Raw genomic sequence first — 27,555 nt, forward strand, 5'->3', positions numbered from 1 at the left:
TAAGCCTCCTGGGGTGGAATCTAGGCCATCCCTTTGGCCTTAACTGGTGAGGGTGAGAATACAATTGCAATCTTTCATGAGCTATTTGATTAGAATAGAGAAGTTACTGTCTAAAGGATTTCTGACTTAAGTTGCCCTTTTCCTGGTCCTTTGGGTGAAGAGAGCAGGCTTTTACTGGGTTTTGGTGTTTTTTCATTTTTGCCTACATCTTCTTCAGGAAACCCTGGTAGCCAACTTCACCAAAATTGTCTTAGATAAGGAAAATAAGAAAACCCAGAGAATTCACGTTTTTCCTTGATTCCTAAAGTCCATTGCTAAATCTGTCTTCTCTCCATCTGTCTTCTTATGCTTGTTTTGCATATAATTGTTCATATGATGTCAGGGGTTTTAGTTGTATTGGGAAGTACAAGAGGCAGAGGGGAGAAAAGTTGGTACCCTGGGCAAAAGTGTACGTACTCTGTGATTGCTTTGTTGTTCAGTCACAAGGTTGTGTCCCAACTCTTTGTGACCCCATGGACTGCAGCATGCCAGGCTTGTGTCCTCCACTATCTCCTGGAGTTTTCTCAAATTCATGTCATTGAGTTCATAATTTGACCTAACCGTTTCTACTTCTGCTGCCCCGTTCTCCTTTTGTCTTCAATTTTTTCCAGCATCAGGGTCTTTTCCAATGAACCAGCTCTTACCATCACGTGACACAAATCTGTGAAGTTATCAGCTTATTGAGAACATTGCAGCATCAGCTTCAGTCCTTTCAATTAATATTCAGGGTTATTTCCTTTAAAGTTGACTGGTTTGATCTCCTCACAGTCCCATAGACTCTCTTAAGAGTCTTCTCCAGCAGCAGAATCCAAAGGCATCAGTTCTCCAGCACTCAGTCTTATGGCCCAACTCTCACATATGTACATGACTACTGGAAAAACCATAGTTTGGACTACATGGACCTTGGTCAGCAAAAAGTATTCTTTGCTTAATGTGCTGTGATTTGGACCATACATTGTTGGACAGTGTATGGTCCATAGTGTTGGACAGAACACTGAAGGGAGTGAGATGGTAGCAGGTTTGGTGAAAGGAAAAATCTTTGTAGAGGTGTGTTAAATGTGAGATGCCCATTATTATATCTCCAACTGAAGATGCAAATTGACAACTGGATATATGAATCTGGGACTTAGAGAGGTCTGGGCTACAGAGAAATACATTTGAAATCATGGGATAACATGGAACTGTTACGAAGGTTTGGTTTCTTTCCCATGGAATTATGTGATTATGTAAATTAAGTAATTATGTAAATAATTCCCATGGAATTATTTAGTTCTGCAAGTAAGCTTCAGAAGTTCATTCATCCCATATGTATTTGTTTTCTGAGGGAAAAGGCAGAGGTATGTTTGGATCAATTTAGTAGGAGTAGACAATTTCCATTCATTGCCAAATTATGTCCAACTCTTCTGCAACTCCATGGACTGTTGATGGAATTTCTCAGGCAAGAATACCGGAGTTGGTTGCCATTTCCTTCTCTAGAGCTTCCCAACCCAAGGGTCAAACCTGCATCTCCTGCGTTGCCAGGCAGATTCCCTACCGCTGAGCCATCAGTGGTTTATTATTTCTACACTAACATTACTTTCTTCATTATTTAAAAATTCATCTCACCTTCACGTCATTTTCCTTAAAAATCATCAATAAACTTTTATCTCCTACAAGGATGCAAGGCCTCTGACATCCCTAAATCCTTGTCCATTGTTGAGATGGCTCCATGATCCTCTCTGAACATACTACTACTTTGGCCTTACAAAGTAAGGCCATAGTGAACACACTACTGAACATACTGAACATACTCTGACATCCCTAAATCCTTTTCCATTGTTGGGATGGCTCCATGATCCTCTCTGAACATACTACTACTTTGGCCATACTTACAAAGGCTGTGCCCCAAACTGACTGCCACTCCATTCTGCAAGGGCTTGAGAGCCTCATGAAAACTCTTCCAATCCATGAGCTCTCCTCCAATACATACTTCTGGATCTTAACCATATGCTTAAACATTTCAAATCCATTTCTCCATATAGACCCACTAAGAGATTTTGATAAACTTCCACTCATGAACACCAAATAATACATTACTTCTAGAATGTATACTTTCTTTCTACCCCTAAAGTACATGATCCAAACCTAAAACAGAGTAAAGCACTTGTATTCAAATCTAAATGAATAGAACTCCACTCTCTAACCTAGAGTACCAAGCCAGTGATTGTGTGTGTGTGTGCACATGCACGCGCACACAGGGTAGGGGGAGGAATGCAGTCAGGGTATGGAGAGTCAAGGAACAAAGGATAATGATGGTCCTTCAAGACTCATGAACACTGGCCCCACAGGTCATGCAAGTCCTACCCAAGGCAGTTCCTGATTCAGCCACCCGCTGTAGGATATAGGTATACTGCCCTAGGAAGGGAGAGGCCTGGGAGAAAACTACCTTATCTGCCACTCATTCCCACGACTGTCCTCATTCAGCATGAAGGAAAAAATTAGTTATAGTAACCCCTAAACTAAGTGACCCCAAGAAACTGGGGGTGGAGTGAGAACTCCATGTTTAAACATGCCAACATACATGCACATGCATGCACATGTGAGCACACACACTCCAGACAACATGGCTGCACACCATACAAAAACATATGTATACTGTGAAACAATCTGAGTTAGGAAACTAGGATTGTAGTCTCCACCATTTATTTATCTAGTTCATATCTAAGTATAGAACACTATGGTAGTGCTAGAAATGCAAAGAAGTCCTTGCCCTTAGGGGGCTTACAATCTTATAAGGGAAATAGAACAGGCACATAAAAAGTGGGACTACAAGAAAGCATATGCCAACAAATGCCACAAAAATTCAGAGGGCAGCACTGTTCAAGAACACAGGGCTAGGAGTCACAAAGTCCAGTTCTAGTCCCAACCCAGTAAGTCAGTTAACCTGTCTGGGTTTACTACCCCAGCTGCAAAATAGTGAGATTTAGAGGCTCTCTGTACTTGTTTGCATCATGATTCTGATCAAAAGCAGAGGAATGGTTTTTGAGGAGGTGGCACCTGAGCTGAACGCAGAAGGAAGTCAAGGAAAGCGGTGCTGAGGTAGGCCTAAGCATGGGCTTCGGAGGGGAGAAGAAAGACAAATGTCACAAGGAGCAACGGGAGTGAGGTAAACAGGTGGCGGTGGCAGCCCTCCGGCACCACTGACACAGGAATGAACTGTGCTCCTCATATTTACAGTCAGTTACAGTACATAATCCCAGATAATGGAAAAATCAAAGAACAACGGCAGCATTTTATCAAACATTTCACTCGATTTCCAAAAAATATAAAATAATTTAACATTACACTTCTACATTTAAAATTGACATTAATAAACTATCCCAACTGCCAAAATGTAAACCAATTCACTGCCAAAATGTAAACCAACTCAAAGTTTACGTTCTTAGTAAATTAAATCTCTTAACTCAAAAGTACATTTGATACAAATTATATTATCCTCAAAATTCCAACACTTCTTTTCTACTATGTTCCCATGTACTGTGGAAATAAAAATTTGTCAAACAAGGTCCCTACCCTTGAAGAGCCTGCAGTGTGGTGAGGCAAAATTAACTGTGTCTACCAAGAATGTACCATGATGAATGACATGATAAAGGAATGAACATTCGGCCATGGAGTAAAAAAAAGGTGGATTCATCCCTTCCTAAGTTTTGGCAAGGGTGCAGCAGAGAGGTCGATGAAGGGCTAAAGGAGAAATGAGTGTGAGCAGGGAAAATGTATCAGGGGCAGAAAAGGCTTCCAGGCAAGGCACATGGCTAGACACAGGGAGCAGTGTAGGAATACGGCATGGCTAGGGCCTAATACAGGCACAGTGTAGCTAGAGCAGAGTGTATGGGGCAACAGCTAGTGATATGGAAGCCAGGACTTAGTCCTATAAAAAGGGAAGCTACTACTTGCTATGAGTTAATCATCTACTAACCCTGGTGTTTATAAGATCAGAGACAGGAGAAAGTGAGCAGTGAGGTTCTGTCCTTGTCATAAGCAGTGGCTGTAAGCTCTACTCAGCAAATTACACTGTTGAGGAAACTGACCCCTACATCACTTCCTTTCCTGTTTCTCTTCTGTCCATTCATGATCTGCAAGTCTTCAAAATGGAGCTGGAACTAAAAAGGCACAGGGGAGGAGCAAACAAAGAGGACTAGAAATACACATATGGCTAATCAAGTTACCATAAAGTAATGGTAACTGTATTATACCAGGTCTATAGATCAAAAAAAGTAATTCTTTTTCAGAAGTTTTCTAAAAGTGCCTAATTCACACCAAGTTAATTTCCACACACAGTGTTCCAAAATCTCTTTCAACATGAGAAAAGTATATAAAATCCCTGCAGAAAACTCCATTTCCTAAACTATTTTCCATTAAGTATCAGGGTTACAAACACAGTACCATAGGATTTTAAAGCCTATCTTCACACAATTAAGATCTGACCAAAACCACATTACTCAGCTTAAAAAAGTAAAGATACAACATACAACCCAAGTTTTAGGTTCTCAGCTACTACCAAATCATATCAGTAATGAATAAACTGCCTACATGCAGTAAAAGCTATATGCAAATAAGCCATCCTTTCAGGGTGGACACTAAATTCCAATATTTCATAATAATAATAAAAGACCAATTCTGCAAAAGTAACATCTTGAAATTTCATTTTATAATGAAGAAAATAAATCTGTGTATTTTATTTAATATTCACTCATAAGTTAGTTATGCCAAAAAAATCTGCTTCTAATGAAAGATACCTTTGTATAATCATAATAATATGCATACATTTAGTAGAATCATCTACATTTCTAAATAAATTACAAGCATGATATTCATTAACCAATAAAGAATACCAATGAGAATTCAGGACATTTATTTTTTACACAGGGTTTTATCTACTGTACAACACACACATACACGAAACAAATTCACAAAGCAATGGTGTGTAATAGGTAGTGAGAGACACACTTAAGCATATTTAACATGCCTACAGACCTTTTTTTTTCTTTTTTTTCTTTTTAAGCAACAAAGTATTTTTTCAGTCCTTGACACCTTTTCATACTCACCTAGCACCACAGATGCAAGGACTTACAGTAAACGTGTACAGTCTCATGCTTAAAACAGAAAGCATGCATTCAATAGAATTTATACATTATCATCTATTGTATGAAGTCTGCAACCCATACTTGTAATATTTTGTACATTAAGTTACCCTGCAGCTTTTTTGAATTTTAATATTTATGCAAAATAACTTCTGAAAGATTTATGAAACAAGTTTTCAAGGATCACCTTTAGGCTATTTACACAGGTACTGGTTTGGTTAAATGGGAAAATGGCAGCAGCCTCAAGGTTCATACTGAATGAAAATGGTGTGCATGTCAATTCATGTGAAAAATACATATACACACAGATGGCACAAAGGTTTGTGCAGTTGGAATCACCAGTGCAAATACATGCATTTGAGGTACTTATTTTTCCCATGGTCAGGTATAATTATGCATAGTCATGTTCTTCCAAATGCTAAGTATTTCCAACCTGATCAAATAAAAAGCTGTAGTAAGTGTAAATATGAGATATTTATATAGTTAATTCCAAAATCCTATGTTTAACATTATACATTTACATATTTAGTTTAAAATATTTACCAACCAATAAATATTCTCATTGTAAAGAGATTGACTGGTAATTATACCTGGCCAAGTGATTTAAATAGCATACTTGAAATTCTAGCAAGAACTGTAATGAAATAGAAAATACTTCATTATTGCTTCATTGGACTGAAAACCTAAAAGGCATAGATAACAGTGCTTAGTGATGAAAAGTGAATACCCAGAATAGCGGTGCATGCCCCAAATGGTCTCCACCCAGTAAATGCTAAGCACTCTCCACATTGTCAATGCCATTGGCATCCACATGAATGTCAGGCTCCCCACACAAAGATGAGGGAACAAAGCGGCTAACAGTGGGACACAAACAGCTCTTAAGCTCTGGTAATTCTTGCTTCAGGCGTTCCAACTGCTCCACTTGGAATATATTTGGCTGTTCAGGCATCCAATCATATATCCTATGATGAGACAAACACAAAACATAACATAGGTAATTTTATGGCTTACTTAGGATCTGACAACCTACAGAATGCCTAAAATACCTATACTACAAAGTCGTAATTTTTTCTTTAAAAGATATAAGCATCAGTTCTATTTAAAAATATTTCTCTTTTTCCAGTCTATTTACTACCTTTTTGCAACCCTGACGCAAAAGAGCTGATTATAAATTGAATCAGAAAATGAAATTTGTAGCTTACTAGTGATTCTTCAAGTATCTTTTCTCCAAGTTCATCAATCAGCAATGCCTTATCTGACAGATGGGAAGTTACTACAAGGTAGAATTGGAATTGGGCTTCCCTGGTGGCTCAGATGGTAAAGCGTCTGCCTGTAGTGTGGGAGACCCCAGTTCGATCCCTGGGTTGGGAAGATCCCCTGGAGAAGGAAATGGCAACCCATTCCAGGACTCTTGCCTGGAAAATTCCATGGACTGAGGAGCCTGGTAGGTTACAGTGCACAGAGTTGGAATTCATACCCGGTTCTGACTTCAAAGCACAAAAGATCAAGATGACTACTCAGGACTTCCCTGGCAGTTCTGTAGTTAAGAACCCAGATTTCCACTGCAGGGTACATGGGTTCCAGCCCTGGTTGGGGAACTAAGATCCACATGCCACACGATGCAGCCAAAACATTAAAATTTAAAAAAAGATTACTCGCCAGTGTGAAAATTATGCTAAAGCTATGTAGTACTAACAGATGTACCTAGAGTTGAGAGCCCCAAGTGACAATGACAGTACTAGCACTGCCCACTGGCACAGCAAGGAAGGCCTTTCACTGTTTAAATATAAAAAACCAGACAATTTACGTGAGGCACTAACTCTTTATGACATCAAGCCACTCACCAGTGCTCAGACTCTTTGCAACACCATGGACTGTAGCCTGCCAGGCTTCTCTGTTCATGGGATTTTCCAGGCAAGAATACGGTCCTCCAGGGGATATTCCCAACCCAGGGACCAAACCCAAATCTCCTATGTCTTGCATTGGCAGGTGGATTCTCTACCACTGAGCCACCTGGGAAGCTACTATGACATCAGAAAAGGGAAAATTTTCTTAAACAAGATTTTTCAAGTACTGATTTTATTAAATATTTAACTATTCTAACACAAAGACTTAATTAAAGGCATATATAAAATAATGAAAAGCGACCTCTGGATCAAGGTATCAGACTGAATAGAAGCATCTAAGTTCAGTCCTTATATCCTGTTAGAAATAAAATAAGGGTATTGAGAGAAAATTCACTGAATATGAGAAAAACCAAAGAGACACAGCAACAAAATTTTGGAAGCTGGAAAACAGATGGATAAGTAATAAAGTACTTCAGTTAGCAGAATAAAAAAGTCCAAACCACAAGCTAGTAGTTGAAAAAATGAAAAGGGAGAGTTAAAAGTAGCCCAAACTCCTCAACCACCTCAACATTCTCCAATAGTAGAATAAATTGTGGTAGAATCATAGAGCCATGAAGAGAAACAAATTATAACATGCAACAAATGGGTTGACTTTAAGAATGTAACAAGTAGGGAAAGAGTACAAATAAAGTTTAGTCATGAAAAACTAAATGCTATATTGTCTAGCAATAAAAATAAGAATTTAAAAAATTTTAAGAGAATAATCTGATAATCAGTTATACCTGAGGGAGGGAGTAAGGGAATAGAATTAGAGAGGGGCAGACAAGGGAGTTCATATCTATAATAATCTTCTTTAAATGTGGGTTCTGTTACTGAATTCTTTTAAATCATTTGAGCAGGCACAGTATACAAAGAGGAAACATTGCTCAATTTACTGTATGAGGTGAGTATTATCCTCATGTCAAAATAAGACAATCATCTGATAAAGGTAAATTAAAGGCCATCTCACTCATTACTACAAATGCAGAAATTCCAAATATCAGCAAATTAAGCACAGCAGCTTGTATAAGATAATAAATCACAAAACCATGATTAAATCTAAAATCTGTGTTAATGCCTTTGTAAAAAGAGAACTGGTTTTTGATAAATTAAAACACATCACAATTCTCCCCGTGTAAAATGAAACAAAGGGTCTGAATCATTTTAAATCTTCAATATGTTTAAATTTGATAATGAAAAAATAATAGCAATAAACACATTAAATACCATAAGAAACAGTTAAAAAAAAAATTTACACAGGGACTCAGGGACAATGAAAGAGATAGGAAAGATTGCTAGGTTTTTCTTGGTTGCACCTCATTGCTTGAAGGATCTTAGTTGCCCAACCAGGAACTGAACCTAAGCCATTGGCAATGAAAGCACTAACTCCTAACTACAGAGTGCAAGGTAATTCCTGGGACTGTTAAGTTTTTATTATTAGTCTCAAACTATTTGACGTACGTACACACACACACACACACAGAGAAGACATACATGTAGTTTTCATATATATATAAGTATGGTTGATTATATATATACATGTAATACTTTGACTAAAATTTTTAAAAAAAGAAGAAAAAACTTCCAAGAATAATAAAAATTGACTAACCCAGTCCATATCTCACCACTCACTGGGCCCAAGCAGAAGCCCAGTGCTGGGCCACCTCAACATCCTCCACACACACCCTCAACAGTCCTGCCCTGGTGCCTGCTCCCACCTCTGCCTAAAATGCAAAATCAGTCAGAGCAAATTTAACCACCACCACCCATACGCAAATCTATCCCTTGCTTCCTCTTTAAAATTATTTTTGTTGACCCTGTGCCAGAAAGCACTCACTTTCTTTTGGCCTTATATATGATATATATGAATCACACAGTATCTTCCTGTTTTCCTTGCAAGGTCAGTGTTTGGCTACAACCAAGTAGGGCCCTTCAGATGAAGGATCTGACTAAAATTTCTACATTCTACAATAGCTGTACATAGTATAATCTCACAATATACTTTTCTTACCTGAAAATGTTTGCAATCATTCCTTCCTCCTCCTCAAAGAAATAGTCCCTCAAAATTTGCTAAATAAAGCACTTTTATCATATTGTAATTTAAAAATTTTAATTTTCTTTTAATTAGATGGAAATATCTAATAGAAAGAATCATGAATCATGCAGCTTAAAGAAATATTAACCAAATACTTTAAAAGGCAGGCATCCATGTTGTAGTTTTAAGACAAGACTAATTCAGACAAAATAGCGGGGGTGGGGAAAGCTTTATTAAACAAGCGATATAACTATAAAACAAACAGTAATAATATGAACTAAATCCAAGGACTGTATTTTTTTAAAGCAGGTCCAGTAACAAATTTTACCACTTACTTGATGTTATTCAAGTATTAGTAAGCCCACTAAACCCCCTCAGCAGAGTAAACCTTCTAACCCCAGATTTCTTTACACTAAGCAACCTTTTCATCTCTCAGAGATCTCAGACTTACATTTTAAACAACCAGAGAATTTATTTAAAAACAAATTATTTAAGCTATTGTATTGTTCAAAAATATGACAATACCAAAGTGAACAAAACAGGCAAAGCGTTACCCTCATGGAGGGAAAGGACTGACTTAGAGATAAATATTTGGGGATGTACAAAGTATGAAAAGCCACAGAACTGGATGAGACCACCAAGAAAGTTGGTGCAGACAGAGAAGAGGTTTAGGGCAAACAGCCATCTCCCCCTGCAAGATGAGTCAATATATCTAGGTTAGCGACCAATCATCTGAATTTTTAACAAACTTTCCAATTGACTGTGGTATACTCCAAAGTTTGAAAAAATTTCACTGACAAATAAATGTTAAGATAATTTTACTACTTTTCTTCTTCTAACAATCCATGAAAATTTTTCATAAAAAACAAATACCTATCATAAATTAGACCATTAACTCCAAATTCCTTTAATTTCTTTCTGTTTTCAGGATCGTTGGTATCATCACCCCAGCAGAATATGACCAGTCCCTTAGCTTTTGCCTCTTGAATATAGGACGGATTTCTGAGTAGGTCTTCAGTATGTGCATTTATCCCCTAAAAGATGAAAAATAAGTTATTCATGAAAAAGTAATTTATTAACTACAAATTCTAAATGGTCATACTCTATATTAGTATTCTGTAAAGCAGAATGGACAGGGAAAGAAAACGTTAGAATTTTTTCTTAAAATTTAATAAATCAAACCAGTTTACAAATGTAACCATTTTAGATGATTCATAAAACCCACTCAGAACACTAAACTACAAAACATACTTAACCAAAGCCTGCAAGAAAATTTTTGTCATGGTGGTCACTTAACTGCTTTTCAGTCTGTGATTTAATATTCTCATTTTACATAGAGCTATCTGCTCATTACACATAGGTCAAAACTAACGACTCAGATGTTAAATTAATATATAATTTTACTTACTATTACTCTAAAACATGTTTCAAAAAATAAATATTAAAAAAAAATTCAAGCATAGCTTACCAGTAGATTTTCAAATTGTGCAAAGCTCATTGCAATGGGGGTTGTCCGAGATCTGAGGTCCATGAGTTCAGGGTAAATATCAGATTTCCCCTGAGTCAAAAATAATATGGGATATTTGTTCTGCTTTTGCCGAACCCTAAAAAAAGGCAATTTAAAAAATATTTTTCACTGGGCAGATAACCATAACATATTGCTTTTAAATTTGAGAAAATACTAAAATATAAACAAAAAAAATTAAAGGCATACTCGTTACAGAGGTATAACAAACATTAACATATATTGCCTTTAAGTTAAAAAAAAAAAAGAAAAAATTATTCTATACAAGAATCAAAGTGCTCTCAGAAATGGGCAGAAAGAAAGCCCCTGAGGGGGTCACAATTCCGTGAGGAGGATTTTATACGCCTGTAAAATGAAACACAGGGTATGAGGTGTTCCAACCAGTGGTGTACAAGGCATCTCAGTAGAGAATATATAAAAGGCCATACAGAAGACAAATCAAGGGTGAAGTCTGACAACTTCCTTACTTCCTGCTGCAGTAATCCTACTCTTAAATCCTAGCTATAGTCTAAGTATATAGGAGAAAAAACCTGAACTACTCACATTGTGCAAATATCTGCATCAAATGAAGAAAATACTATTCTCCTCTTTCCAGAATTTTCTAAGACAGTTTTTAAAATTATATCCAAAAACAGATTCATGTCAAAATATGTTGATAAGTTACCATCCCACATTCCATCCTATGGAAGAAAAGGAAAACAAAAGTCATTAAATACCCTAGAATCACAGTACTAAGAAAAATTCTTGAGAATGGTCCAACTAGTATTTTACAGATAAGAAAAGCAAAGCCCTATGTCAATTATTATAATTAGATATAGACACTTACATACAAAGTGGTTATAACATCAATTGACTTTTGCTTTAATAAAGTTTAACAAAATAAAAGCTAAAATTCTGGAAATCTGAAATCTACTGTGACTTTATTTTTATATAATCTTCATAAACTGTAAGTAGACAAAAAGACTCCATTTTATTTGTTAACTCACTAGCCAAGAATCCCTGATAATTAAGAATTACCAGTTAAAAATCTCAGTCTTGAGTGTTAGGCATATTAAGTACCTGCAAAAAATAATTTTCTAAATATAGCTAAAATACTAAGAGCCCTGTTGATACCCAAGTACTAAAAATTTAAAATATTAGTCATTACAGTTATTCTAAAGCTTCTGAAAACTAAAAATCAAGTACTAAGAAAAATATGTTAGCCGGGACCAGCTTATCATAAATAGCAATGAGGACAGTTTTGATTAATCTGACCAAAACAAATACCAGGATTGCCTGGATTAACTACTTCCAATGTCCCCCACCCCAACCAGTGCTCTTAGCATGCAGCCCCATCTGATACATCCAAGACTTTCTTCCTGGAGTAGAACACTACCAGGCTCCACAAAGTCAAGGCTTTTTTTCACCATTTAAGCACAGAAAATGTCTGGCCCATAGCAGCTTTTCAATAAATAATTCTTTATTGAACAAAAGAATGACTAAATTTTAGATACGTGTGCAGAAATTTCTTTTCCTAATTAATTACTACTAGCTACTGCCACTTAACAGAAAACTACTTTGGCAATTATTTAAGGTATATATTGAGATAGCGGTAAAAAAACAAAAACTAATCAGTTACAAAGTTCTGACTTGTTAGATTTCTCACTGTTCCTTTTACAAGTCCTAGAAATTGTCCATATTACTGTGCGCATGATGCATGTAAATTGGAATTTCTACTATAATGTAATCACAACTGGGCTTCGTCATAACTGATAGCTCAGTTGGAAAGAATCTGCCTCCAAGGCAGAAGATTCCGGTTCGATTCCTGGGTCAGGAAGATCCACTGGAGAAGGGATAGGCTACCCACTCCAGTATTCTTGGGCTTCCCTGGTAGCTCAGCTGGTAAAGAATCCGCCTACAATCCGGGAGACCTAGGTTCAGCCCCGGGGTTAGGAAGATCCCCTGGAGATGGGAAAGGCTACCACTCCATAACTACTTTTAAGAACTCAAATAAGTAAGTGTAAATTATGCTTTATTTAAAAGGTCTAACAAGCATTGTGCCTGCTGGTAGAAGCCATAAGACTTCAGTTTCACTTATTCCACTAAAACAAAGAGACAAGAATCAATGCATTTAAAGAAGCAAGAGGGAGGAAAGAAGAATGGGTCACATGAGGAAGGGCTTACCCTTTGTTGGCAGATCCATTTAATTTCTATGTTAAAGCCTACATCTTCTGGCAAAGATTCTAAAACCTAGAGTTGCGTTTGTTGGTGGTAAATTGTTTCATTTTTGGTGAGATGAATGGTAGAATAAGAAGGAAAAAAAGAAAAATGTATTACAAAAAGCAATCTGTAAGAAAACATATCACTAGTAAGGATAAAGTGCTTTGTGCCGTTGGGAAAAACCACTATCTTTCTTATACTCCAATGGAAAATAACAATTAAACTGAATAAGAAAGTCAAAACAAATTAAATAGCAAAGACAGCAGTCTTTAGCATGTGATAATTGATTACTACTAACCATAGAGATGATCCTAACCTAAAATCCTTTTCACAGTTACTAAACAACTAAAGTGAGCAGTAATAACAGACAAGCAGCCTCATGAATTTAAAAAAAGACATCTGTCATATTTTCTGAATCGCATCCAGGCATGTCAATCTACTAAGATATAGTTATACAAAAAAAAACATAATTTCTAGCTTGTTTTGAAGGTGGTGATACTTAACTTGTACCACAGTGATAACTCCCTGGAAAGATGTTATCTCCAAAGTTAATGAGGCTCATAAATAAAAAAGTCTTTATATAATAGAGTATCAACTTACCTCAATTATCTAGACACTATGCAGTAATACCACTTGGCCAGCATAACTAGAAAATATAATCTAAAATATGAAGCTTGAGACTTCTCTGGTGGTCCAGTGGTTAAGAATCCGCCTTCCAATGCAGGGGATGTGGGTTCAATCGCTGGTCAGGAAACTAACTTCCCACATGCCATGGAGCAACTAGAGAACTACTGAGCCTGCAGGCTCTACAGTTATTAGAGAAGCCTGCACACCTCAATGAAATGTACATGGGCTGCAATGAAGACCCAGCACAGCCAAATTTAAAAAAGAAAAAAAACAATAAAATATGAAGCTTGTTTATAACCTACAAGCAGCTTGTCTGTTTATTCAAATACCAATTTGCTTTGTCAAATACTCAAGCACACTAAAGCAGAAAATGAATTTAGAACAATTTATTTCAAAGTTTAGAAACCACTTAATATGGATAGCTTATATGGTATTTAATTTTATAATAGCAAGTAGAAGAATGCTAACAGAAAAAGAATATAGCCTGGAATTCTGGTGACCTTGGATATAGCCCTGGTCTCCATTAACCTGCTGCATGAAAAATATAATACCTAAAACAAGCTGTACTCAATCTCCTGGGGGGTTTTTTTACTTTGTCCTCTCATATGTTCAGCCATACTTAATATATCTGCCATATTTTTACTGGACTAATGCACAATCAGAAAAGTAATGACAACCCTTTAATACACAATTTTTTAAAAATCTGTTTTTCTGTTCTATGAAATCATTTCCAGAAATGAAATTCCTAAGAACCAAATGATTCTAGCTAGGCTTCATAAATATCTGAAAAATTATTCAAACCATGACCTAAAGGCATTAGGACAATGACTATTATAGGAGTTCTCTTGTAGCATCCTTTTTTAGAGGGTAAATAATCATGATAAACTGGTATTACCTATTTTTTGCCTAAGAAAAATACTGTAGCTGACACATAACCAGAAAGACAGCAGAGAAGAGGAAAAAATAGGAAATGGAGCCAACAAGAACAAAAGGAGATTCAGCATGATCAAAGAGGGTATTTGACCTGCCTGTCAAGGGAATTCCTCTATGAATTGTCTAGTTTTAAATCTTCATGCCAGTTTTTGTTACATTTTTTCGGAGTGAATTCTTGAAATTTGTATCTCATTTTAAGTAACCAGGGTACCTATATTCTTTGGTTGGAGAATTTCTCTCTAAAAGCCAAAGACCAGCCTTAAATTTTGTAAAAATGCCTCTCCCATCATCACACTTCCCCCTGCACCCCCTTTTCTATGTCCTTTTCTCTCTGTTTATATACAGAAATATGTGAATTTCCTGTTCTTACCAAACTAATCCAATGAGGTAGGAAATTTATTCATCTGAGCAAATCAGTTTCTCATTTAAAAAAAAGGTGCAGAAATACACAAGACTGTATCTTCTCTAAAAAGCATCAAACATTAGTTTACATTACACAGCATTTTTAGTGGCAATTTAAAAGAACAAAATAAATTATTCAGATATAAAAGAATTAATGATAGCATTACCCTAAGTTTATCTAAAGAACTTACCATCTTAAGAGAAGGAAATGGCTGATTTTCAGAAAAGGAATTTTCTTCTTCAACCATAGATTCTGAAATTTTAAATTATAAAAACTCAGTAGATTAATGACACTTTATCACTAAGACCTTCCCCTAAATTCTTTAGGAAGTAGCCATGAGATCCTTTCACATACAGTATTTTTGAAGGCTCTTGTATTTAGTAATTTTAACCAATAAAACCCCCATTTTCAAAATAAGCATCCTTTATGAAGACCACTTTACAACATTTAATAAGAACATCTAAGTTTATGACCTCAACAGTGATTATTTTCTTATAAAAATTATAGTTAAAAAAAGAAGTTACAAGCAATTATTTTTTATATCTCAATGAGATTAAGGGCTATGTAATCTTGCTAATACTTCTACTTGAAATATCAACTTAAAAATTAAGAGATTCTACAAGTACCATTGTCTTTGTTAGCATTATCATTTAATTCAAAATCAATTATGTCAAGGTACGCAGAATTTTTTCCTAGAGAAAAAATTTTTAAATCAAGATTTAAACCTCCCAACTAACAAAAAGCAAAACAAAACCAACAAGTAACTAATCCTGTGCAATACAAATTCAAAAACTAAGTCATATAAAATTTTCCAGTAAAATAAGTTAAAAGTAAATTCATTCACTATTAATAGTTATGAAACATTTACAAACTTGCAAAGTCATATTTATGCTCCGGGGGTATCTCTGGAGTTTGTGGTACCTCAAAATGTCTTTATAAAGGCATTACAACTATCTTGTTATCCTAATTGCAGATAAACATTTAATGAATACCTACTATAACCACTTATAAATTTTTCAGGGAATATAAAAATATTTTCACATCCTTGAGAAGTTTACATTCTGGTGGAAAAGATAAGACATGTGCAAAAATAAAGGGTTAAAAAAGGACATATTGAGACTGAGATGAATGCCATTCACTATTAAGTTCTATGGGGGCAGAAAGCAAAGTGGAATTACAAAGGGATTTTATAATCCTTTGAGGAAAGTGAAGCACAGAATGGTTAAACACAAAGATGGAGGTCATAGCTGGTAAATAGAGCTAGTCTGAAACACCTATATAGGGCTAGATTCTATATTTACTCTGTAATGCTTAAGAATGTGTGGAAAGATTGGTAGGTACAAAATAATAAAGATTTTTGATCATCAAGCTAAAAAAACTCATAAAATAAAAAATCATGCTTTCTGTACACATGACAAATATGCATATGACAAGTATTATATGTAAAGCCTTCGCATCTATAACATTACATTTATATAACTGAGTATTATATTAAGGTCACAAAGAGTACATTAAAATGGATAACAAAATTCATTATGCTAATTGTGAAATGAAAACAAAGTTTTCATATTGGTACATACCTTTCAGATCTTTAGATTTCAGTGCAGTCACATGAGTGAGCTGGAAAACACACACACACACATACAAAACGCAATCATTAAAAATAGGCCTTAGCTTATGAAGATATGGCTAACAGAACTATAGTTTGAAAAGCTAGCAAGTTAGAAAAAATTTATAAAATGTAGAATTATTATTTTAATAAGAATAAGCACTTATCAGTGTATATATTTTATATTTACACACATACACAAAAGATCATGATCAAATAACCGAGGGGAGAATATATAAATCAATAGATTAGGAAACCGTTTACACTCAAACAAGCATTTATTTATTTAAGATATCTAATGAGAACAGGAAGGATCACCATGTAAAATTATATGGTATCAATAAAATAGAGAAGGATCTTAGTAACATAAGTATAAAAATCAACAACAGCATAGAAGATCAAGTATGAAATAAAAAGAGCTAAAACAGACCAGAGACAACCTAAAATTATAGCTAGTCCCCATGGCCTATAAAGACTTATAGCCCAGTCTCCTTCATGAAAGCAAAAACCGATGGGATGCACGGAAACTGTTAAAGATGACAGATGGATGAGCACAAACCCATTCTTCCTAATAGAACAGAAAACCAAAGCATAAACTCTACACATGCTGTATATATAGTCATCCCCACGGGCAAAGAGAACATTAGCATATACAGACAAGTACAAATAGTACTAAAACTAAGTGATAAATGTAAAACCAGAAAGATTAACATTTCACACTATTATTACCTTTAACAACTGGAGTTGGTCAAATGTTAATTCTTTCACTGGAATTTCAAATAATTCAACTGGATCAGCATCAAATTTCTAAAAAGAAGAAAAATGGGCCATAAATTATTACTGAATATTTACTCTAGACAGTCCCTGTGTCTCAATTTACCGATAAGAATAATTGTTTGGTGGCCACAGTGAGCCCATGAAGGGGAGCTCTTTCTACCTAACACCACCTTCCAGCTCCTAAAATTCTGGCTTATTTGTTTTCAATGTAGATAAAACATTTTTTTTTTTTTTAGTGAAAAAAAAAAAACAGCTGGGAAGAAGCTGTAGCACTGAAGACACACTGAGAACCAAGCCATACATCAGTAATTTCTCCAGTTTCCTGCCAGGCTATATACATTTATTTGACATATATCCATGCTACATGACTAGGAAATCAACAGGCAAGCATGATCCAAGCATGGATTAGTTTCTGTCAAGTTTCTAAACATTTCAAAACCTTTCAAACTTAAGTTTGGTTAAAAACAGCCACAGAAATCAAGTGTCATGAAAAAAATTGATGACCTCTAAGGAGTAATATTTAATAAGAACTGTATAATAGGTGTTTTCACAATAAGCAAATCTGTTTCATTAGATTTTAATAAATCAAAAGTCACACTATTCAGGCACTTCTATCTTAAGGAAATGAGTTAATGTACCACCAGTAAATCATCAATCCAACAAATAAATTAAAATCCAGTGTATGTCTATTTATTTTCACACCAAGTACATATAGTATGAGTCTATGTACATTTTTCTGGAAGGATACAAAAGAAACTACTAAGTAGAGAAGAGAGTACAACCAAGGAGAAAAAGGAAGATTTACTTTTCATTTCATAATCTTTTTACTTTTTAAAATTTTTATTTATTATTTTTGGCTGCACTGGGTCCTCATTGCTATGCCCAGGCTTTCTCTAGTTGTGGCGAGTGCAGACTTTCTTATGGTGCTCAGGCTTCTCACTGCTGTGGCTTCTTATGGGAGAGCACAGGCTTCAGAGTTGTGGCCAGTGGGCTCAGTAGCTATGGCAAGTGGGTTTAGTTGCCCTATAGTATGTGGAATATTCCTGGACCAGGCATTGAACACTAATCCCCTGCACTGGCAGGGAGAAATTCTTAACCACTGGACCACCAGTGAAGACCCATTTCATAATCTTCTGAACTACTGGTAATTTTATAAAGGAACATAAATTGTTTTATAAGGAAAATACCAACTTAAAAATGAATACTAAAAAAAAAACCAATTCACTGTTTTCATTCTGCAATTAACTCAATCAGGTTCAATATAAGAACAATCAAAGTCTGGTAAAAATGAGGGATCAGTTTATACTCTTCAACTAACCCTCATGGATTTTAAGAAATAACAGCTAGTCACTAATCTCAATCTTGGTTAGTGAGTTCCTTTACCATTCCATCCGTTTTTTGTTTCACTTTCCATTAACATTTCCCCCACAGCAAAAACAACCTGCCCTAAATCTAAGTAATTCTACTTCTTTCATCTAAATAGGTGCATCTTGGGAAGTCCCTGGCGATCCAGTGGTTAGTACTCAGCACTCTCACTGCTGAGGGACTGGGTTCAACCCTTAGTCAGGGAAGCAAGAGTCCCTGAGCCACACAGCATGGTGCCCTCCCCAAATAATTTAAATAAACAGGTGCATCTCCTTCCTTCTCCTAATACCATTTCACAAAAAGGAAAGGATCCTTTTCTATAAATGAAAATAATCCAAACCCATATGACTGATTATAACAGAATCCACCAGCAGGCAGAGTCAAGTGACTTGTCACAGATTTATACTACATTATGCAGCGTCTGGTACATGGTAGCAAAGCAAACTTTATTTATCGTAAAGTATAGTTAATTTACAATGCTGTATCAGTTTCAGGTGTAGAGCAGAGTGATTCAGTTACACACACACACACACACATACACACACAAACATATATATATATATAAATATCTAGTCTTTTCCATTATAGGTTATTTTAAGATATTGAATTAAGATAATGTTCCCTGTGATATAGAGTAGGACCATGTTGTTTATCTATTTTATATATTGCAGTTTGTATCTGCTAATCTCAAACTCCAAATTTATATGAAACAATCCCTTTCCCCCTTTGGTAACCATAATTTTGTTTTCCAAGTCTCTATTTTGTAAGTTCATTTGTATTATATCTTAGATTCCACATAAGTGTCTTTCATTTTCTGACTTACTTCACTTAGTATGATAATCTCTAGGTCCATTCAATGTCACTCTAAGTGCCATTATTTTATTCTTTTTTATGACTGAGTAGTATTCCATTGTACATGTATATATCTTAACACATTCATCTGTTGATGGACATTCAGGATGCTGCCATGTGTGAGATACTCTAAATAGTGCTGCAATGAACATTAAGGTGTGTGTATTTTTTCAAATTAGAATTTCCTCTGGAAATCCCAAGAGTGGTATTGCAGGATCATATAGACTCACTTTGTTTTTGAGGAATCTCCATGCTGTTCTCCATTGTGGCTGCACCAATTTATTCCCACCAACAGTGCAGGAGGGTTCCTTTTTCTCTATATCGTCTCTCCAGCATTTATTATTTCTCAACTTTCTGATAACGGCCAATCTGAGCAGTAAGAGGTGGTACCTCACTAAAGTTTGGATCTGCATTTCTCTAACAGTAATATTGAGTATCTTTCACATGCCTGTTAGCCACCTGTATGTCTTCTTTGGAGACAAGTATATTCAGGTCTTCAGCCCATTTTTTGATTTTTTTTTTAATATTGAATTATAAGAGCTGTTTGTATAGTTTGGAAATTAATCCACTGTCAGTAGCATCATTTGCAAATATTTTCTCCGAGTCAGTAGGCTGTCTTTGTGCTGTCTGTGGTTTTCTTTGTTGTGAAAAAGCTTCAGAGTTTAATTAGATCCCCTTTGTTTTTTATTTGCATTACTCTAGGAGACAGATCCAAAAAAATATTGCTGCAATTTATATCAAAGAGTGTTCTGTTTCCTCTAAGCTTTATACTTACTGTCCAGTCTTACATTTAGGTTTTTAATCCACTTGGGAGGGTTTTTGTTTTTTTAAAATAATTTTATTTATTTTTGGCTGTGTTGGGTCTTCCCTGCTGCATGGGCTTTTCTCTAGTTCAGTAAGAGACAGCTTCTCTTGATGCAAAGCATGAATCAAGGGCACAAAGACTTCAGTTCAGTAGTTGTGGCTTCCAGGCTCTAGAGCATAGGCTCAATAGATGGTAGCACATGGGCTTAGCTGCTCCACAGCAAGTGGGATCTTCCTGGATCAGGGATCAAGCCTGTGTCTCCCACACTGGCAGATGGATTCTTCACCACTGAGTCACAGGGAAGCCCTGAGTTTATTCTTCTATATGGTGTTAGAGAATGCTCTAACTTCATTCTTTTCCATGTAGTTCTCCAGTTTTCTCAGTCTTAATTTCAGATCAACTCAATTGAAAATGATATCCATCACAGTTTTAAAGAAAATGCCAGGAGACGTGGGTTCCATCCCTGGGTCAGGAAGATCCCCCAGAGGAGGGCATGGCCATCCAGTCCAGTATTCTTGCCTGGAGAATCACATGGACAGAGAAGCCTGGCAGGCTACAGTCCAAGCGGTTGTAAAGAGTCAGACATGACTAAAGCAACTGAGCACACACACATTAGTATCTGCTGGGGATTGGTTCCAGGACCCCTCATGGATACCAAATCTACAGAGGCTCAAGTCTCTTATGTATAATGGCATGTGTATATAAAACTTGCTAGTTTTTAAACTTTTGTCTAACTATAAGAGTTAAAGGAATTTCTACATACCTTTTTCATAGTCAAACAACAAGTCAGATCATGATACACCACAGGCACAAAATCTTTTGAAAGATGTACATCAAATTCTACAAAGGCTGCACCCTGAGAGGAAAAGAAAATTAAAAAATATTATCTAGCCCACAATACATCTAAAACTCTAAGAACATAACAAATTTATTGTTTACTGTAAAAGTATAGACCTATACACACAAAAACTTCCTCATGAATTACTTAATGCTATACTTCAAGTTTTTTCTAAAAGGTAATCTTTTAAAACAATTATAAGTTCTTTTTTGTAACAGCACAACAATTTTTCCTGGCAAAAAATTTGGCACTGACCCCACTCAAACACACTCCAGGGCCTTTCTGTGGCAGTGGACAGCCTCCACCAGTGTCGCCTCTGCTACTGCTATCAGCAGAAATGGAGCCGATGAGGAGTCTGGGGCATGGCTACCTCCCCCATCTTGCTGCCCCCTGCACACCTCAGTTCGACAGTCAAACCTCAAAGGTGAGGTGGGAACAAGAAAAGCTGCAAGCTCTTAGCTTTGCTACTTGGTGCATTTGAACAACACACTTGACAGCCTTTCTTAATAAAACCTCAATAATCAGATTAAAGAGGAAACTACAACTTCTGCTGAAGATAGAAAACAGAAATGGATAACAAGAATGATATATACACCAAATTTCCTAATAGAAGCCTAAACAGAAGAAATATGTACACCAATTAGACTTAAGTCAGATCCATCATGACTTGTGAATTAATCCAAATAAAGGCTAAAAACATAAACTGACATACAAATTTGTGTGATCACTAAAAGAAAACCAGCTGGGATCAAAGGATACAAGGTCTGAGGGTATCCATGGCCCAGAGAAGTGCTATGTAAGAACTGATGGACATGTTTCCATCCCTTACCCTAGCTTTAGTCAAGAAAGATGCTTAACTTATCAGTACATATGGATCATAGGCTAGAACCAAAGGAGCCTGCTTCCTCTGTAACTTCTGAAGCAGGAAATAAGCCTAGCTCCTTCCATTGTCAACAAGAAAATAACACAAATCATTTTTACCAAAGAGAAAAAAAACCTATACCCCCTTAAAGAGTTAAAACAATTATACATAAAGTATAGCTTTCCAGTTTTAAAGTTTTACATGATCACCATCCTTTAGGAAGATAAATTTACTAAGGGATAAAATCTGATCACCACTTTCCTGGTGGTCCAGTTATTAAGACTCCCCATTTCACTGCAGGGGGCCCAGGTTCAAGCCCTAGCCAGGAAACTAAGATACCACATGCAGTGTAGCGTGGCCAAAAATTAAAAAGGAAAAAAAGAAAAAGAAAAAATTAATGTGAGGATGCTTTAAGAAATAAGCCAATAATAACTGAAACCTTTTCAAGGATGTCTTTAACATGAAACCAAACCAGCCTTTCATAACTAACGTAAGACATTCTATAATGTGATCCCTAAGAGTAAAAAGTTTCAACAGAAAGGGGCTCAATAGAATCTTCCCTCAAAAAGCAGACACCCTGAAAGCTCTATCTATTAGGGATCTTCATGTGTTCACAGTTAATAAAACCATGTTTAGATTACTTAACTATGAGGAACTGAAACTGGTTACAAATAATGACCTACAGCACAGCATACTTGTATACTTAACATCCTTTCAACACAAAATTATCAACTAAACATTTTTAAACATTAAAATAAATAATTATGATAAATTAAAACATCAAGTGAACTGTGAACTTCCAGAGGTTCAAGCTGCTTTTAGAAAAGGCAGAGGAACCAGAGATCAAATTGCCAACATCCACTGGATCATCGAAAAAGCAAGAGAGTTCCAAAAAAAATATCTATTTCTGCTTTACTGACTATACCAAAGCCTTTGACTCTGTGGATTACAATAAACTGTGGAAAATTCTGAAAGAGATGGGAATACCAGGCCACCTGACCTGCCTCTTGCGAAACCTGTATGCAGTTCAGGAAGCAACAGTTAGAACTAGACATGGAACAACAGATTGGTTCCAAATAGGAAAAGGAGTATGTCAAGGCTATATATTGTCACCCTGCTTATTTAACTCAAATGCAGAGTACATCATGAGAAATGCTGGGCTGGAAGAAGCACAAGCTGGAATCAAGACTGCCAGGAGAAATATCAATAACCTCAGATATGCAGATGACACCACCCTTATGGTAGAAAAGTAAGAGGAACTAAAAAGCCTCTTGATGAAAGTGAAAGAGGAGAGTGAAAAAGTTGGCTTAAAGCTCAACATTCAGAAAACTAAGATCATAGCATCTGGTCCCATCACTGCATGGGAAATAGATGGGGAGACAGTGGAAACAATGTCAGACTTTATTTTGGGGGGCTCCAAAATCACTGCAGATGGTGATTGCAGCCATGAAATTAAAAGATGCTTACTCCTTGGAAGGCAAGTTATGACCAACCTAGATAGCATACTGAAAAGCAGAGACATTACTTTGCCAACAAAGGTCCGTCTCGTCAAGGTTATGGTTTTTCCAGTGGTGATGTATGGATGTGAGAGTTGGACTGTCAAGAAAGCTGAGTGCCAAAAAATTGATGCTTTTGAACTGTGGTGTTGGAGAAGACTCTTGAGAGTCTCTTGGACTGCAAGGAGATCCAACCAGTCCATCCTAAAGGAGATCAGTCCTGGGTGTTCACCGGAAGGACTGATGCTGAAGCTGAAACTCCAACACTTTGGCTACCTCATGAAAAGAGTTGACTCACTGGAAAAGACCCTGATGCTGGGATGGACTGGGGGCAGGAGGAGACAGGGACGACAGAAGATGAGATGGCTGGATAGCATCACCGACTCTATGGACATGAGTTTGAGTAAACAAACTCCAGGAGTTGGTGATGGACAGGGAGGCCTGGCATGCTGCGATTCATTGGGTCGCAGAGTCGGACACAACTGAGTGACTGAACTGAACTGAAGATGTCAATACAAAATGCATCATTATTTTATACACCACTAAGAGGGAGAAAAAACAATGCCAATCAAACCATGACAAGTTAAGACAGTTGTAAACCATATCCCAATTTTAGAGACCTTAAAATATGGGAAAACTACGTCTTAGAATAGTTGTTTGCTTCATATAAGTGACAAAATTAAAATCTAACAAATCAAGTTTATTTGCTGAACTATTTTTAAAAAGGCAAAGCTTAAGGCATGTATGTGGAGGACAATGGGAAAAAACTGAAATATAATTAGAGTTTCTCAGTTTTTTTCAGAACATGAAACTTAACTTGAGGTACAGTAGAAGGTGAGGGAGGAGGAAACACACAGGCTCTTGATTTAAAATGTCAAACTTCAGGTACTGAAAAAACTAAAAGCTAAAAAAAAAAAAAAAAAACACTAACTGAATAACGATATAAAAAAAGTTAAGAAATTCAACATAATCAGGTTAGAATCAGGATGGTATACAGTATGGATATATATATATCCATATATACATGGAGTTGTATATATATAGGTATAATATATACATAATATATATATAAGGAGTTTTATACACACACACACACAGTACTATAAAAAGTTAAGAAGTTCAACATAATCAGGTTGGTATACAGGAGGCAAACGGACATACTAAGTGTCTTTCTTTGTGACCCCCATCAGGCTCCTCTCTCCACAGAATTCTCCAGGCAAGAATACTGGCAGTGGGTAGCCATTCCCTTCTCCAGGGGATCTTCCCAACTCAGGGATTAAACCTGGGTCTCCTGCATTCCAGGCAGATTCTTTACCATCTGAGCCACAGGGAAGCCCAAGTGTTACATAAAATCACTATCAAATCCTTCTGTAAGCAATATTTACAGAGTAATTCAATTGATGAAATGCAATGTTTCATGGGGAACATTTTTGCATGTGTCAAAGACTTAAAACATTATCTCAAAAAAAAGGGGGAGGATACTTAAAAATTAAACAAATGGGACCGAATTAAACTCAAAAACCTTCTGACAGCAAAGCAAACCATCAATGAAACAAAAAGACAAGCTACTGAATAGGAGGAAATATTTCCAAGAGATATGACTAATAAGGAGTTAATATCCAACATATAAAAATTTACAACTCAGCATCAAAAAAAAAAAAAAAAAACCCAAACTATCCAATTATTTAAAATGTTAGAACAACTGAATAAACATTTTTCCAAAGCATAAATGCAGATGACCAACAGACACAGGAAATGTTATAACACTCAGCATGAGGGAAATGCAAATCAAAACCACCAAAGAACTGGACTTCCTGGTGGTCCAATGGTTAAGAATCCACCTACCAATGCAGGGGACACGGGATCAAACTCTGATCTGCGAGGCAAATAAGCCTGTGCACCACAACTACTAAGCCTTCTTGCCACAACTACTGAAACTCGAATGCCTTAGAGCTCCTGCTCTGCAGTAAGAGTAGCCACCATTTGCCACAACTAGAGAAGCCTTTGCAGAGCAACAAAGACCCAAGCACAGCCGAAAAGAAATATAAAACAAGAAAACCACAATGAGTTATCACCTATCATCAAAAGAATGGCTATCATCAAAAAGAACAGAAATAAATGCTGGCAAGCATGTGAAAGGAGCCCTCCTACACTGCTAGTGGGAAAGGAAACTGGTATTGACACTGTGAAAAAGTTATGAAGGTTTTTCAAAAAGCTAAAAAGAGAACTACTATATGACCCACCAATTCCACTCCTAGATACATAGCTGAAAAATACTAATTTGAAAACATATATCTCTTCAATGTTCATAGTAGCATTATTTGCAACTGCCAAGATATAAAGAAACTGAAGTGAATGGATAAAGATATGGTGTATGTATGTACACACACATGAGCTGTGTGTACTGCTCAGCCATAAAAGAGAGTGAAATTTTGCTATCTATAACAACATGGATGGACTTAGAGAGTATTATGTTAAGTGAACTAAGTCAGACAGAGACTATACTATATGACATCACTTGCATGGAACAGTGGTTACCAGTGGAGAGGGAAGGCAAGAGGGGCAACAAAGGCATAGGGGATTAAGTGGTGAAGACTATTAGGTTTAAAACAAGCTTCAAGGATACAACACAGGGAATATAGCAAACATTTTACAGTAACTATAAATGGAGCATAATCTTTAAAAATTGTGAATCATTATACTGTATATCTGTAATTTATAATAATATACATCAACCATACTACAAATCACCTAATTAACATTTAAGAGGATGATTAGGATTCCATTGCTTTAATTCCAATCTGTACCATGAAATGAAATTAAAATGCCTAGAGATATTTTATCTTCACTTAGAAATATATTTAGAAAAAGCAGAAATATTCTCCCTTTTACCCTATTAATGTAAATGGAGGAGGCTGCCCCGACCTATAACTCTCTACTTTTCTACCTGTGGACCACCAGTCCAAAGTTGTTTTAAAGACAGGTTCACTTACATGACTAGCAGCATTTCTTAAAGAAGCAATAGTATTTTCTTGAACTTTAGCAAGCCTGAAAGAAAACATATAGAAATATAGTTATCATTAATAAAGAAAAGACAAATTTAGTAATATTTAGTAAACTATATTTTCAATAATGGCCTCAGTACTTATTCTCTATTTTGAGGCTAACTTTACCATCCCCAAAATAAGACTGACCATTACTTGGTTGGTGTGTGCATTCCTTAAATCAAGCTCTAATAATCATAGGTATTTACAAGCCAATTTAAAGCCCAATTACCAAATTACATTTAAATCCAGGGTAATAATTAAAAGGATCCTTTGACCTTTACTTGGTTAAACCTTATCATCAAGCATAAGCTACCAAATGCTGCTGCTGCTGCTGCTGCTAAGTCGCTTCAGTCGTGTCCAGCTCTGTGCAACCCCATAGACAACAGCCCACCAGGCTCCCCCGTCCCTGGGAGTCTCCAGGCAAGAACACCAGAGTGGGTTGCCATTTCCTTCTCCAATGCATGAAAGTGAAAAGTGAAAGTGAAGTCGCTCAGTCGTGTCCGACCCTCCGAGACCCCATGAACTGTAGCCTACCAGGCTCCTCCGTCCATGGGATTCACCAGGCAAGAGTACTGGAGTGGGTTGCCATTGCCTTCTCCTACCAAATGGCAGTACTACTCAAATATTCAACCTACTGAGCAGTTGTTGTAGAATTCCCTGCACCTCGATGTCCAACATCCAATGGTATTCTTGGTTTCCAATACTTGGAAAATGAAGATTTCATGTCACAACTGTATCCTGGTAACGGCTTAATAATTATATAGTCAACTTTCAAAGGAAAAAAGGGGGAAGGGGAAAAGAAAAGACAATTAAAAGTCTATGATGAACTCAATTACACTTAAATATCACTCAAACCAGCTTTATCAACTGATCAAACAGAGAGAAATCAAGTCAATGTCCATTCAAAGTAAAGCTTCCAGTAAATTGCTGTTGCTCAGTCACTAAGTCATATCCAACTCTTTCGAGACCCCATGGACTATCAGCCCCCAGGATCCTCTGTCCATGGGATTTACCAGGCAATAATACTACAGTGGGTTGACATTTCCTTCTCCAGGGGATCTTCTCAACCCAGGGATCGAACCCATGTTTCCTGCTTGGCAGAAAGATTCTTTACCAGTGAGCAACCAGGGAATGTAT

At 36.4% G+C, this 27,555-nt stretch overlaps 1 protein-coding gene across 2 annotated transcripts in view; it reads right to left on the reverse strand.

The window, feature by feature from the left end:
- Positions 1 to 4,913: 4,913 nt before the first annotated feature.
- The window catches only part of GPCPD1 (glycerophosphocholine phosphodiesterase 1), a 61,226-nt gene continuing 38,584 nt past the window's right edge, over positions 4,914 to 27,555 (reverse strand). For both annotated transcript variants that reach the window (XM_020883638.2, XM_070472300.1), the window contains 11 exons: positions 27,054 to 27,186; positions 26,365 to 26,419; positions 20,939 to 21,031; positions 17,106 to 17,183; positions 16,348 to 16,387; positions 14,958 to 15,019; positions 12,769 to 12,834; positions 11,149 to 11,285; positions 10,549 to 10,684; positions 9,954 to 10,114; positions 4,914 to 6,121 (listed from right to left, as the gene is read on the reverse strand). In XM_020883638.2, the coding sequence (XP_020739297.1) occupies positions 5,932 to 6,121; positions 9,954 to 10,114; positions 10,549 to 10,684; positions 11,149 to 11,285; positions 12,769 to 12,834; positions 14,958 to 15,019; positions 16,348 to 16,387; positions 17,106 to 17,183; positions 20,939 to 21,031; positions 26,365 to 26,419; positions 27,054 to 27,186 (1,151 nt within the window). In that variant the 3' untranslated portion in view covers positions 4,914 to 5,931. The remainder of the gene's footprint in view (positions 6,122 to 9,953; positions 10,115 to 10,548; positions 10,685 to 11,148; positions 11,286 to 12,768; positions 12,835 to 14,957; positions 15,020 to 16,347; positions 16,388 to 17,105; positions 17,184 to 20,938; positions 21,032 to 26,364; positions 26,420 to 27,053; positions 27,187 to 27,555) is intronic.

This window comes from Odocoileus virginianus, chromosome 9, assembly GCF_023699985.2.
Source record: "Odocoileus virginianus isolate 20LAN1187 ecotype Illinois chromosome 9, Ovbor_1.2, whole genome shotgun sequence".
NCBI classification, from domain to species: Eukaryota; Metazoa; Chordata; class Mammalia; order Artiodactyla; family Cervidae; genus Odocoileus; species Odocoileus virginianus.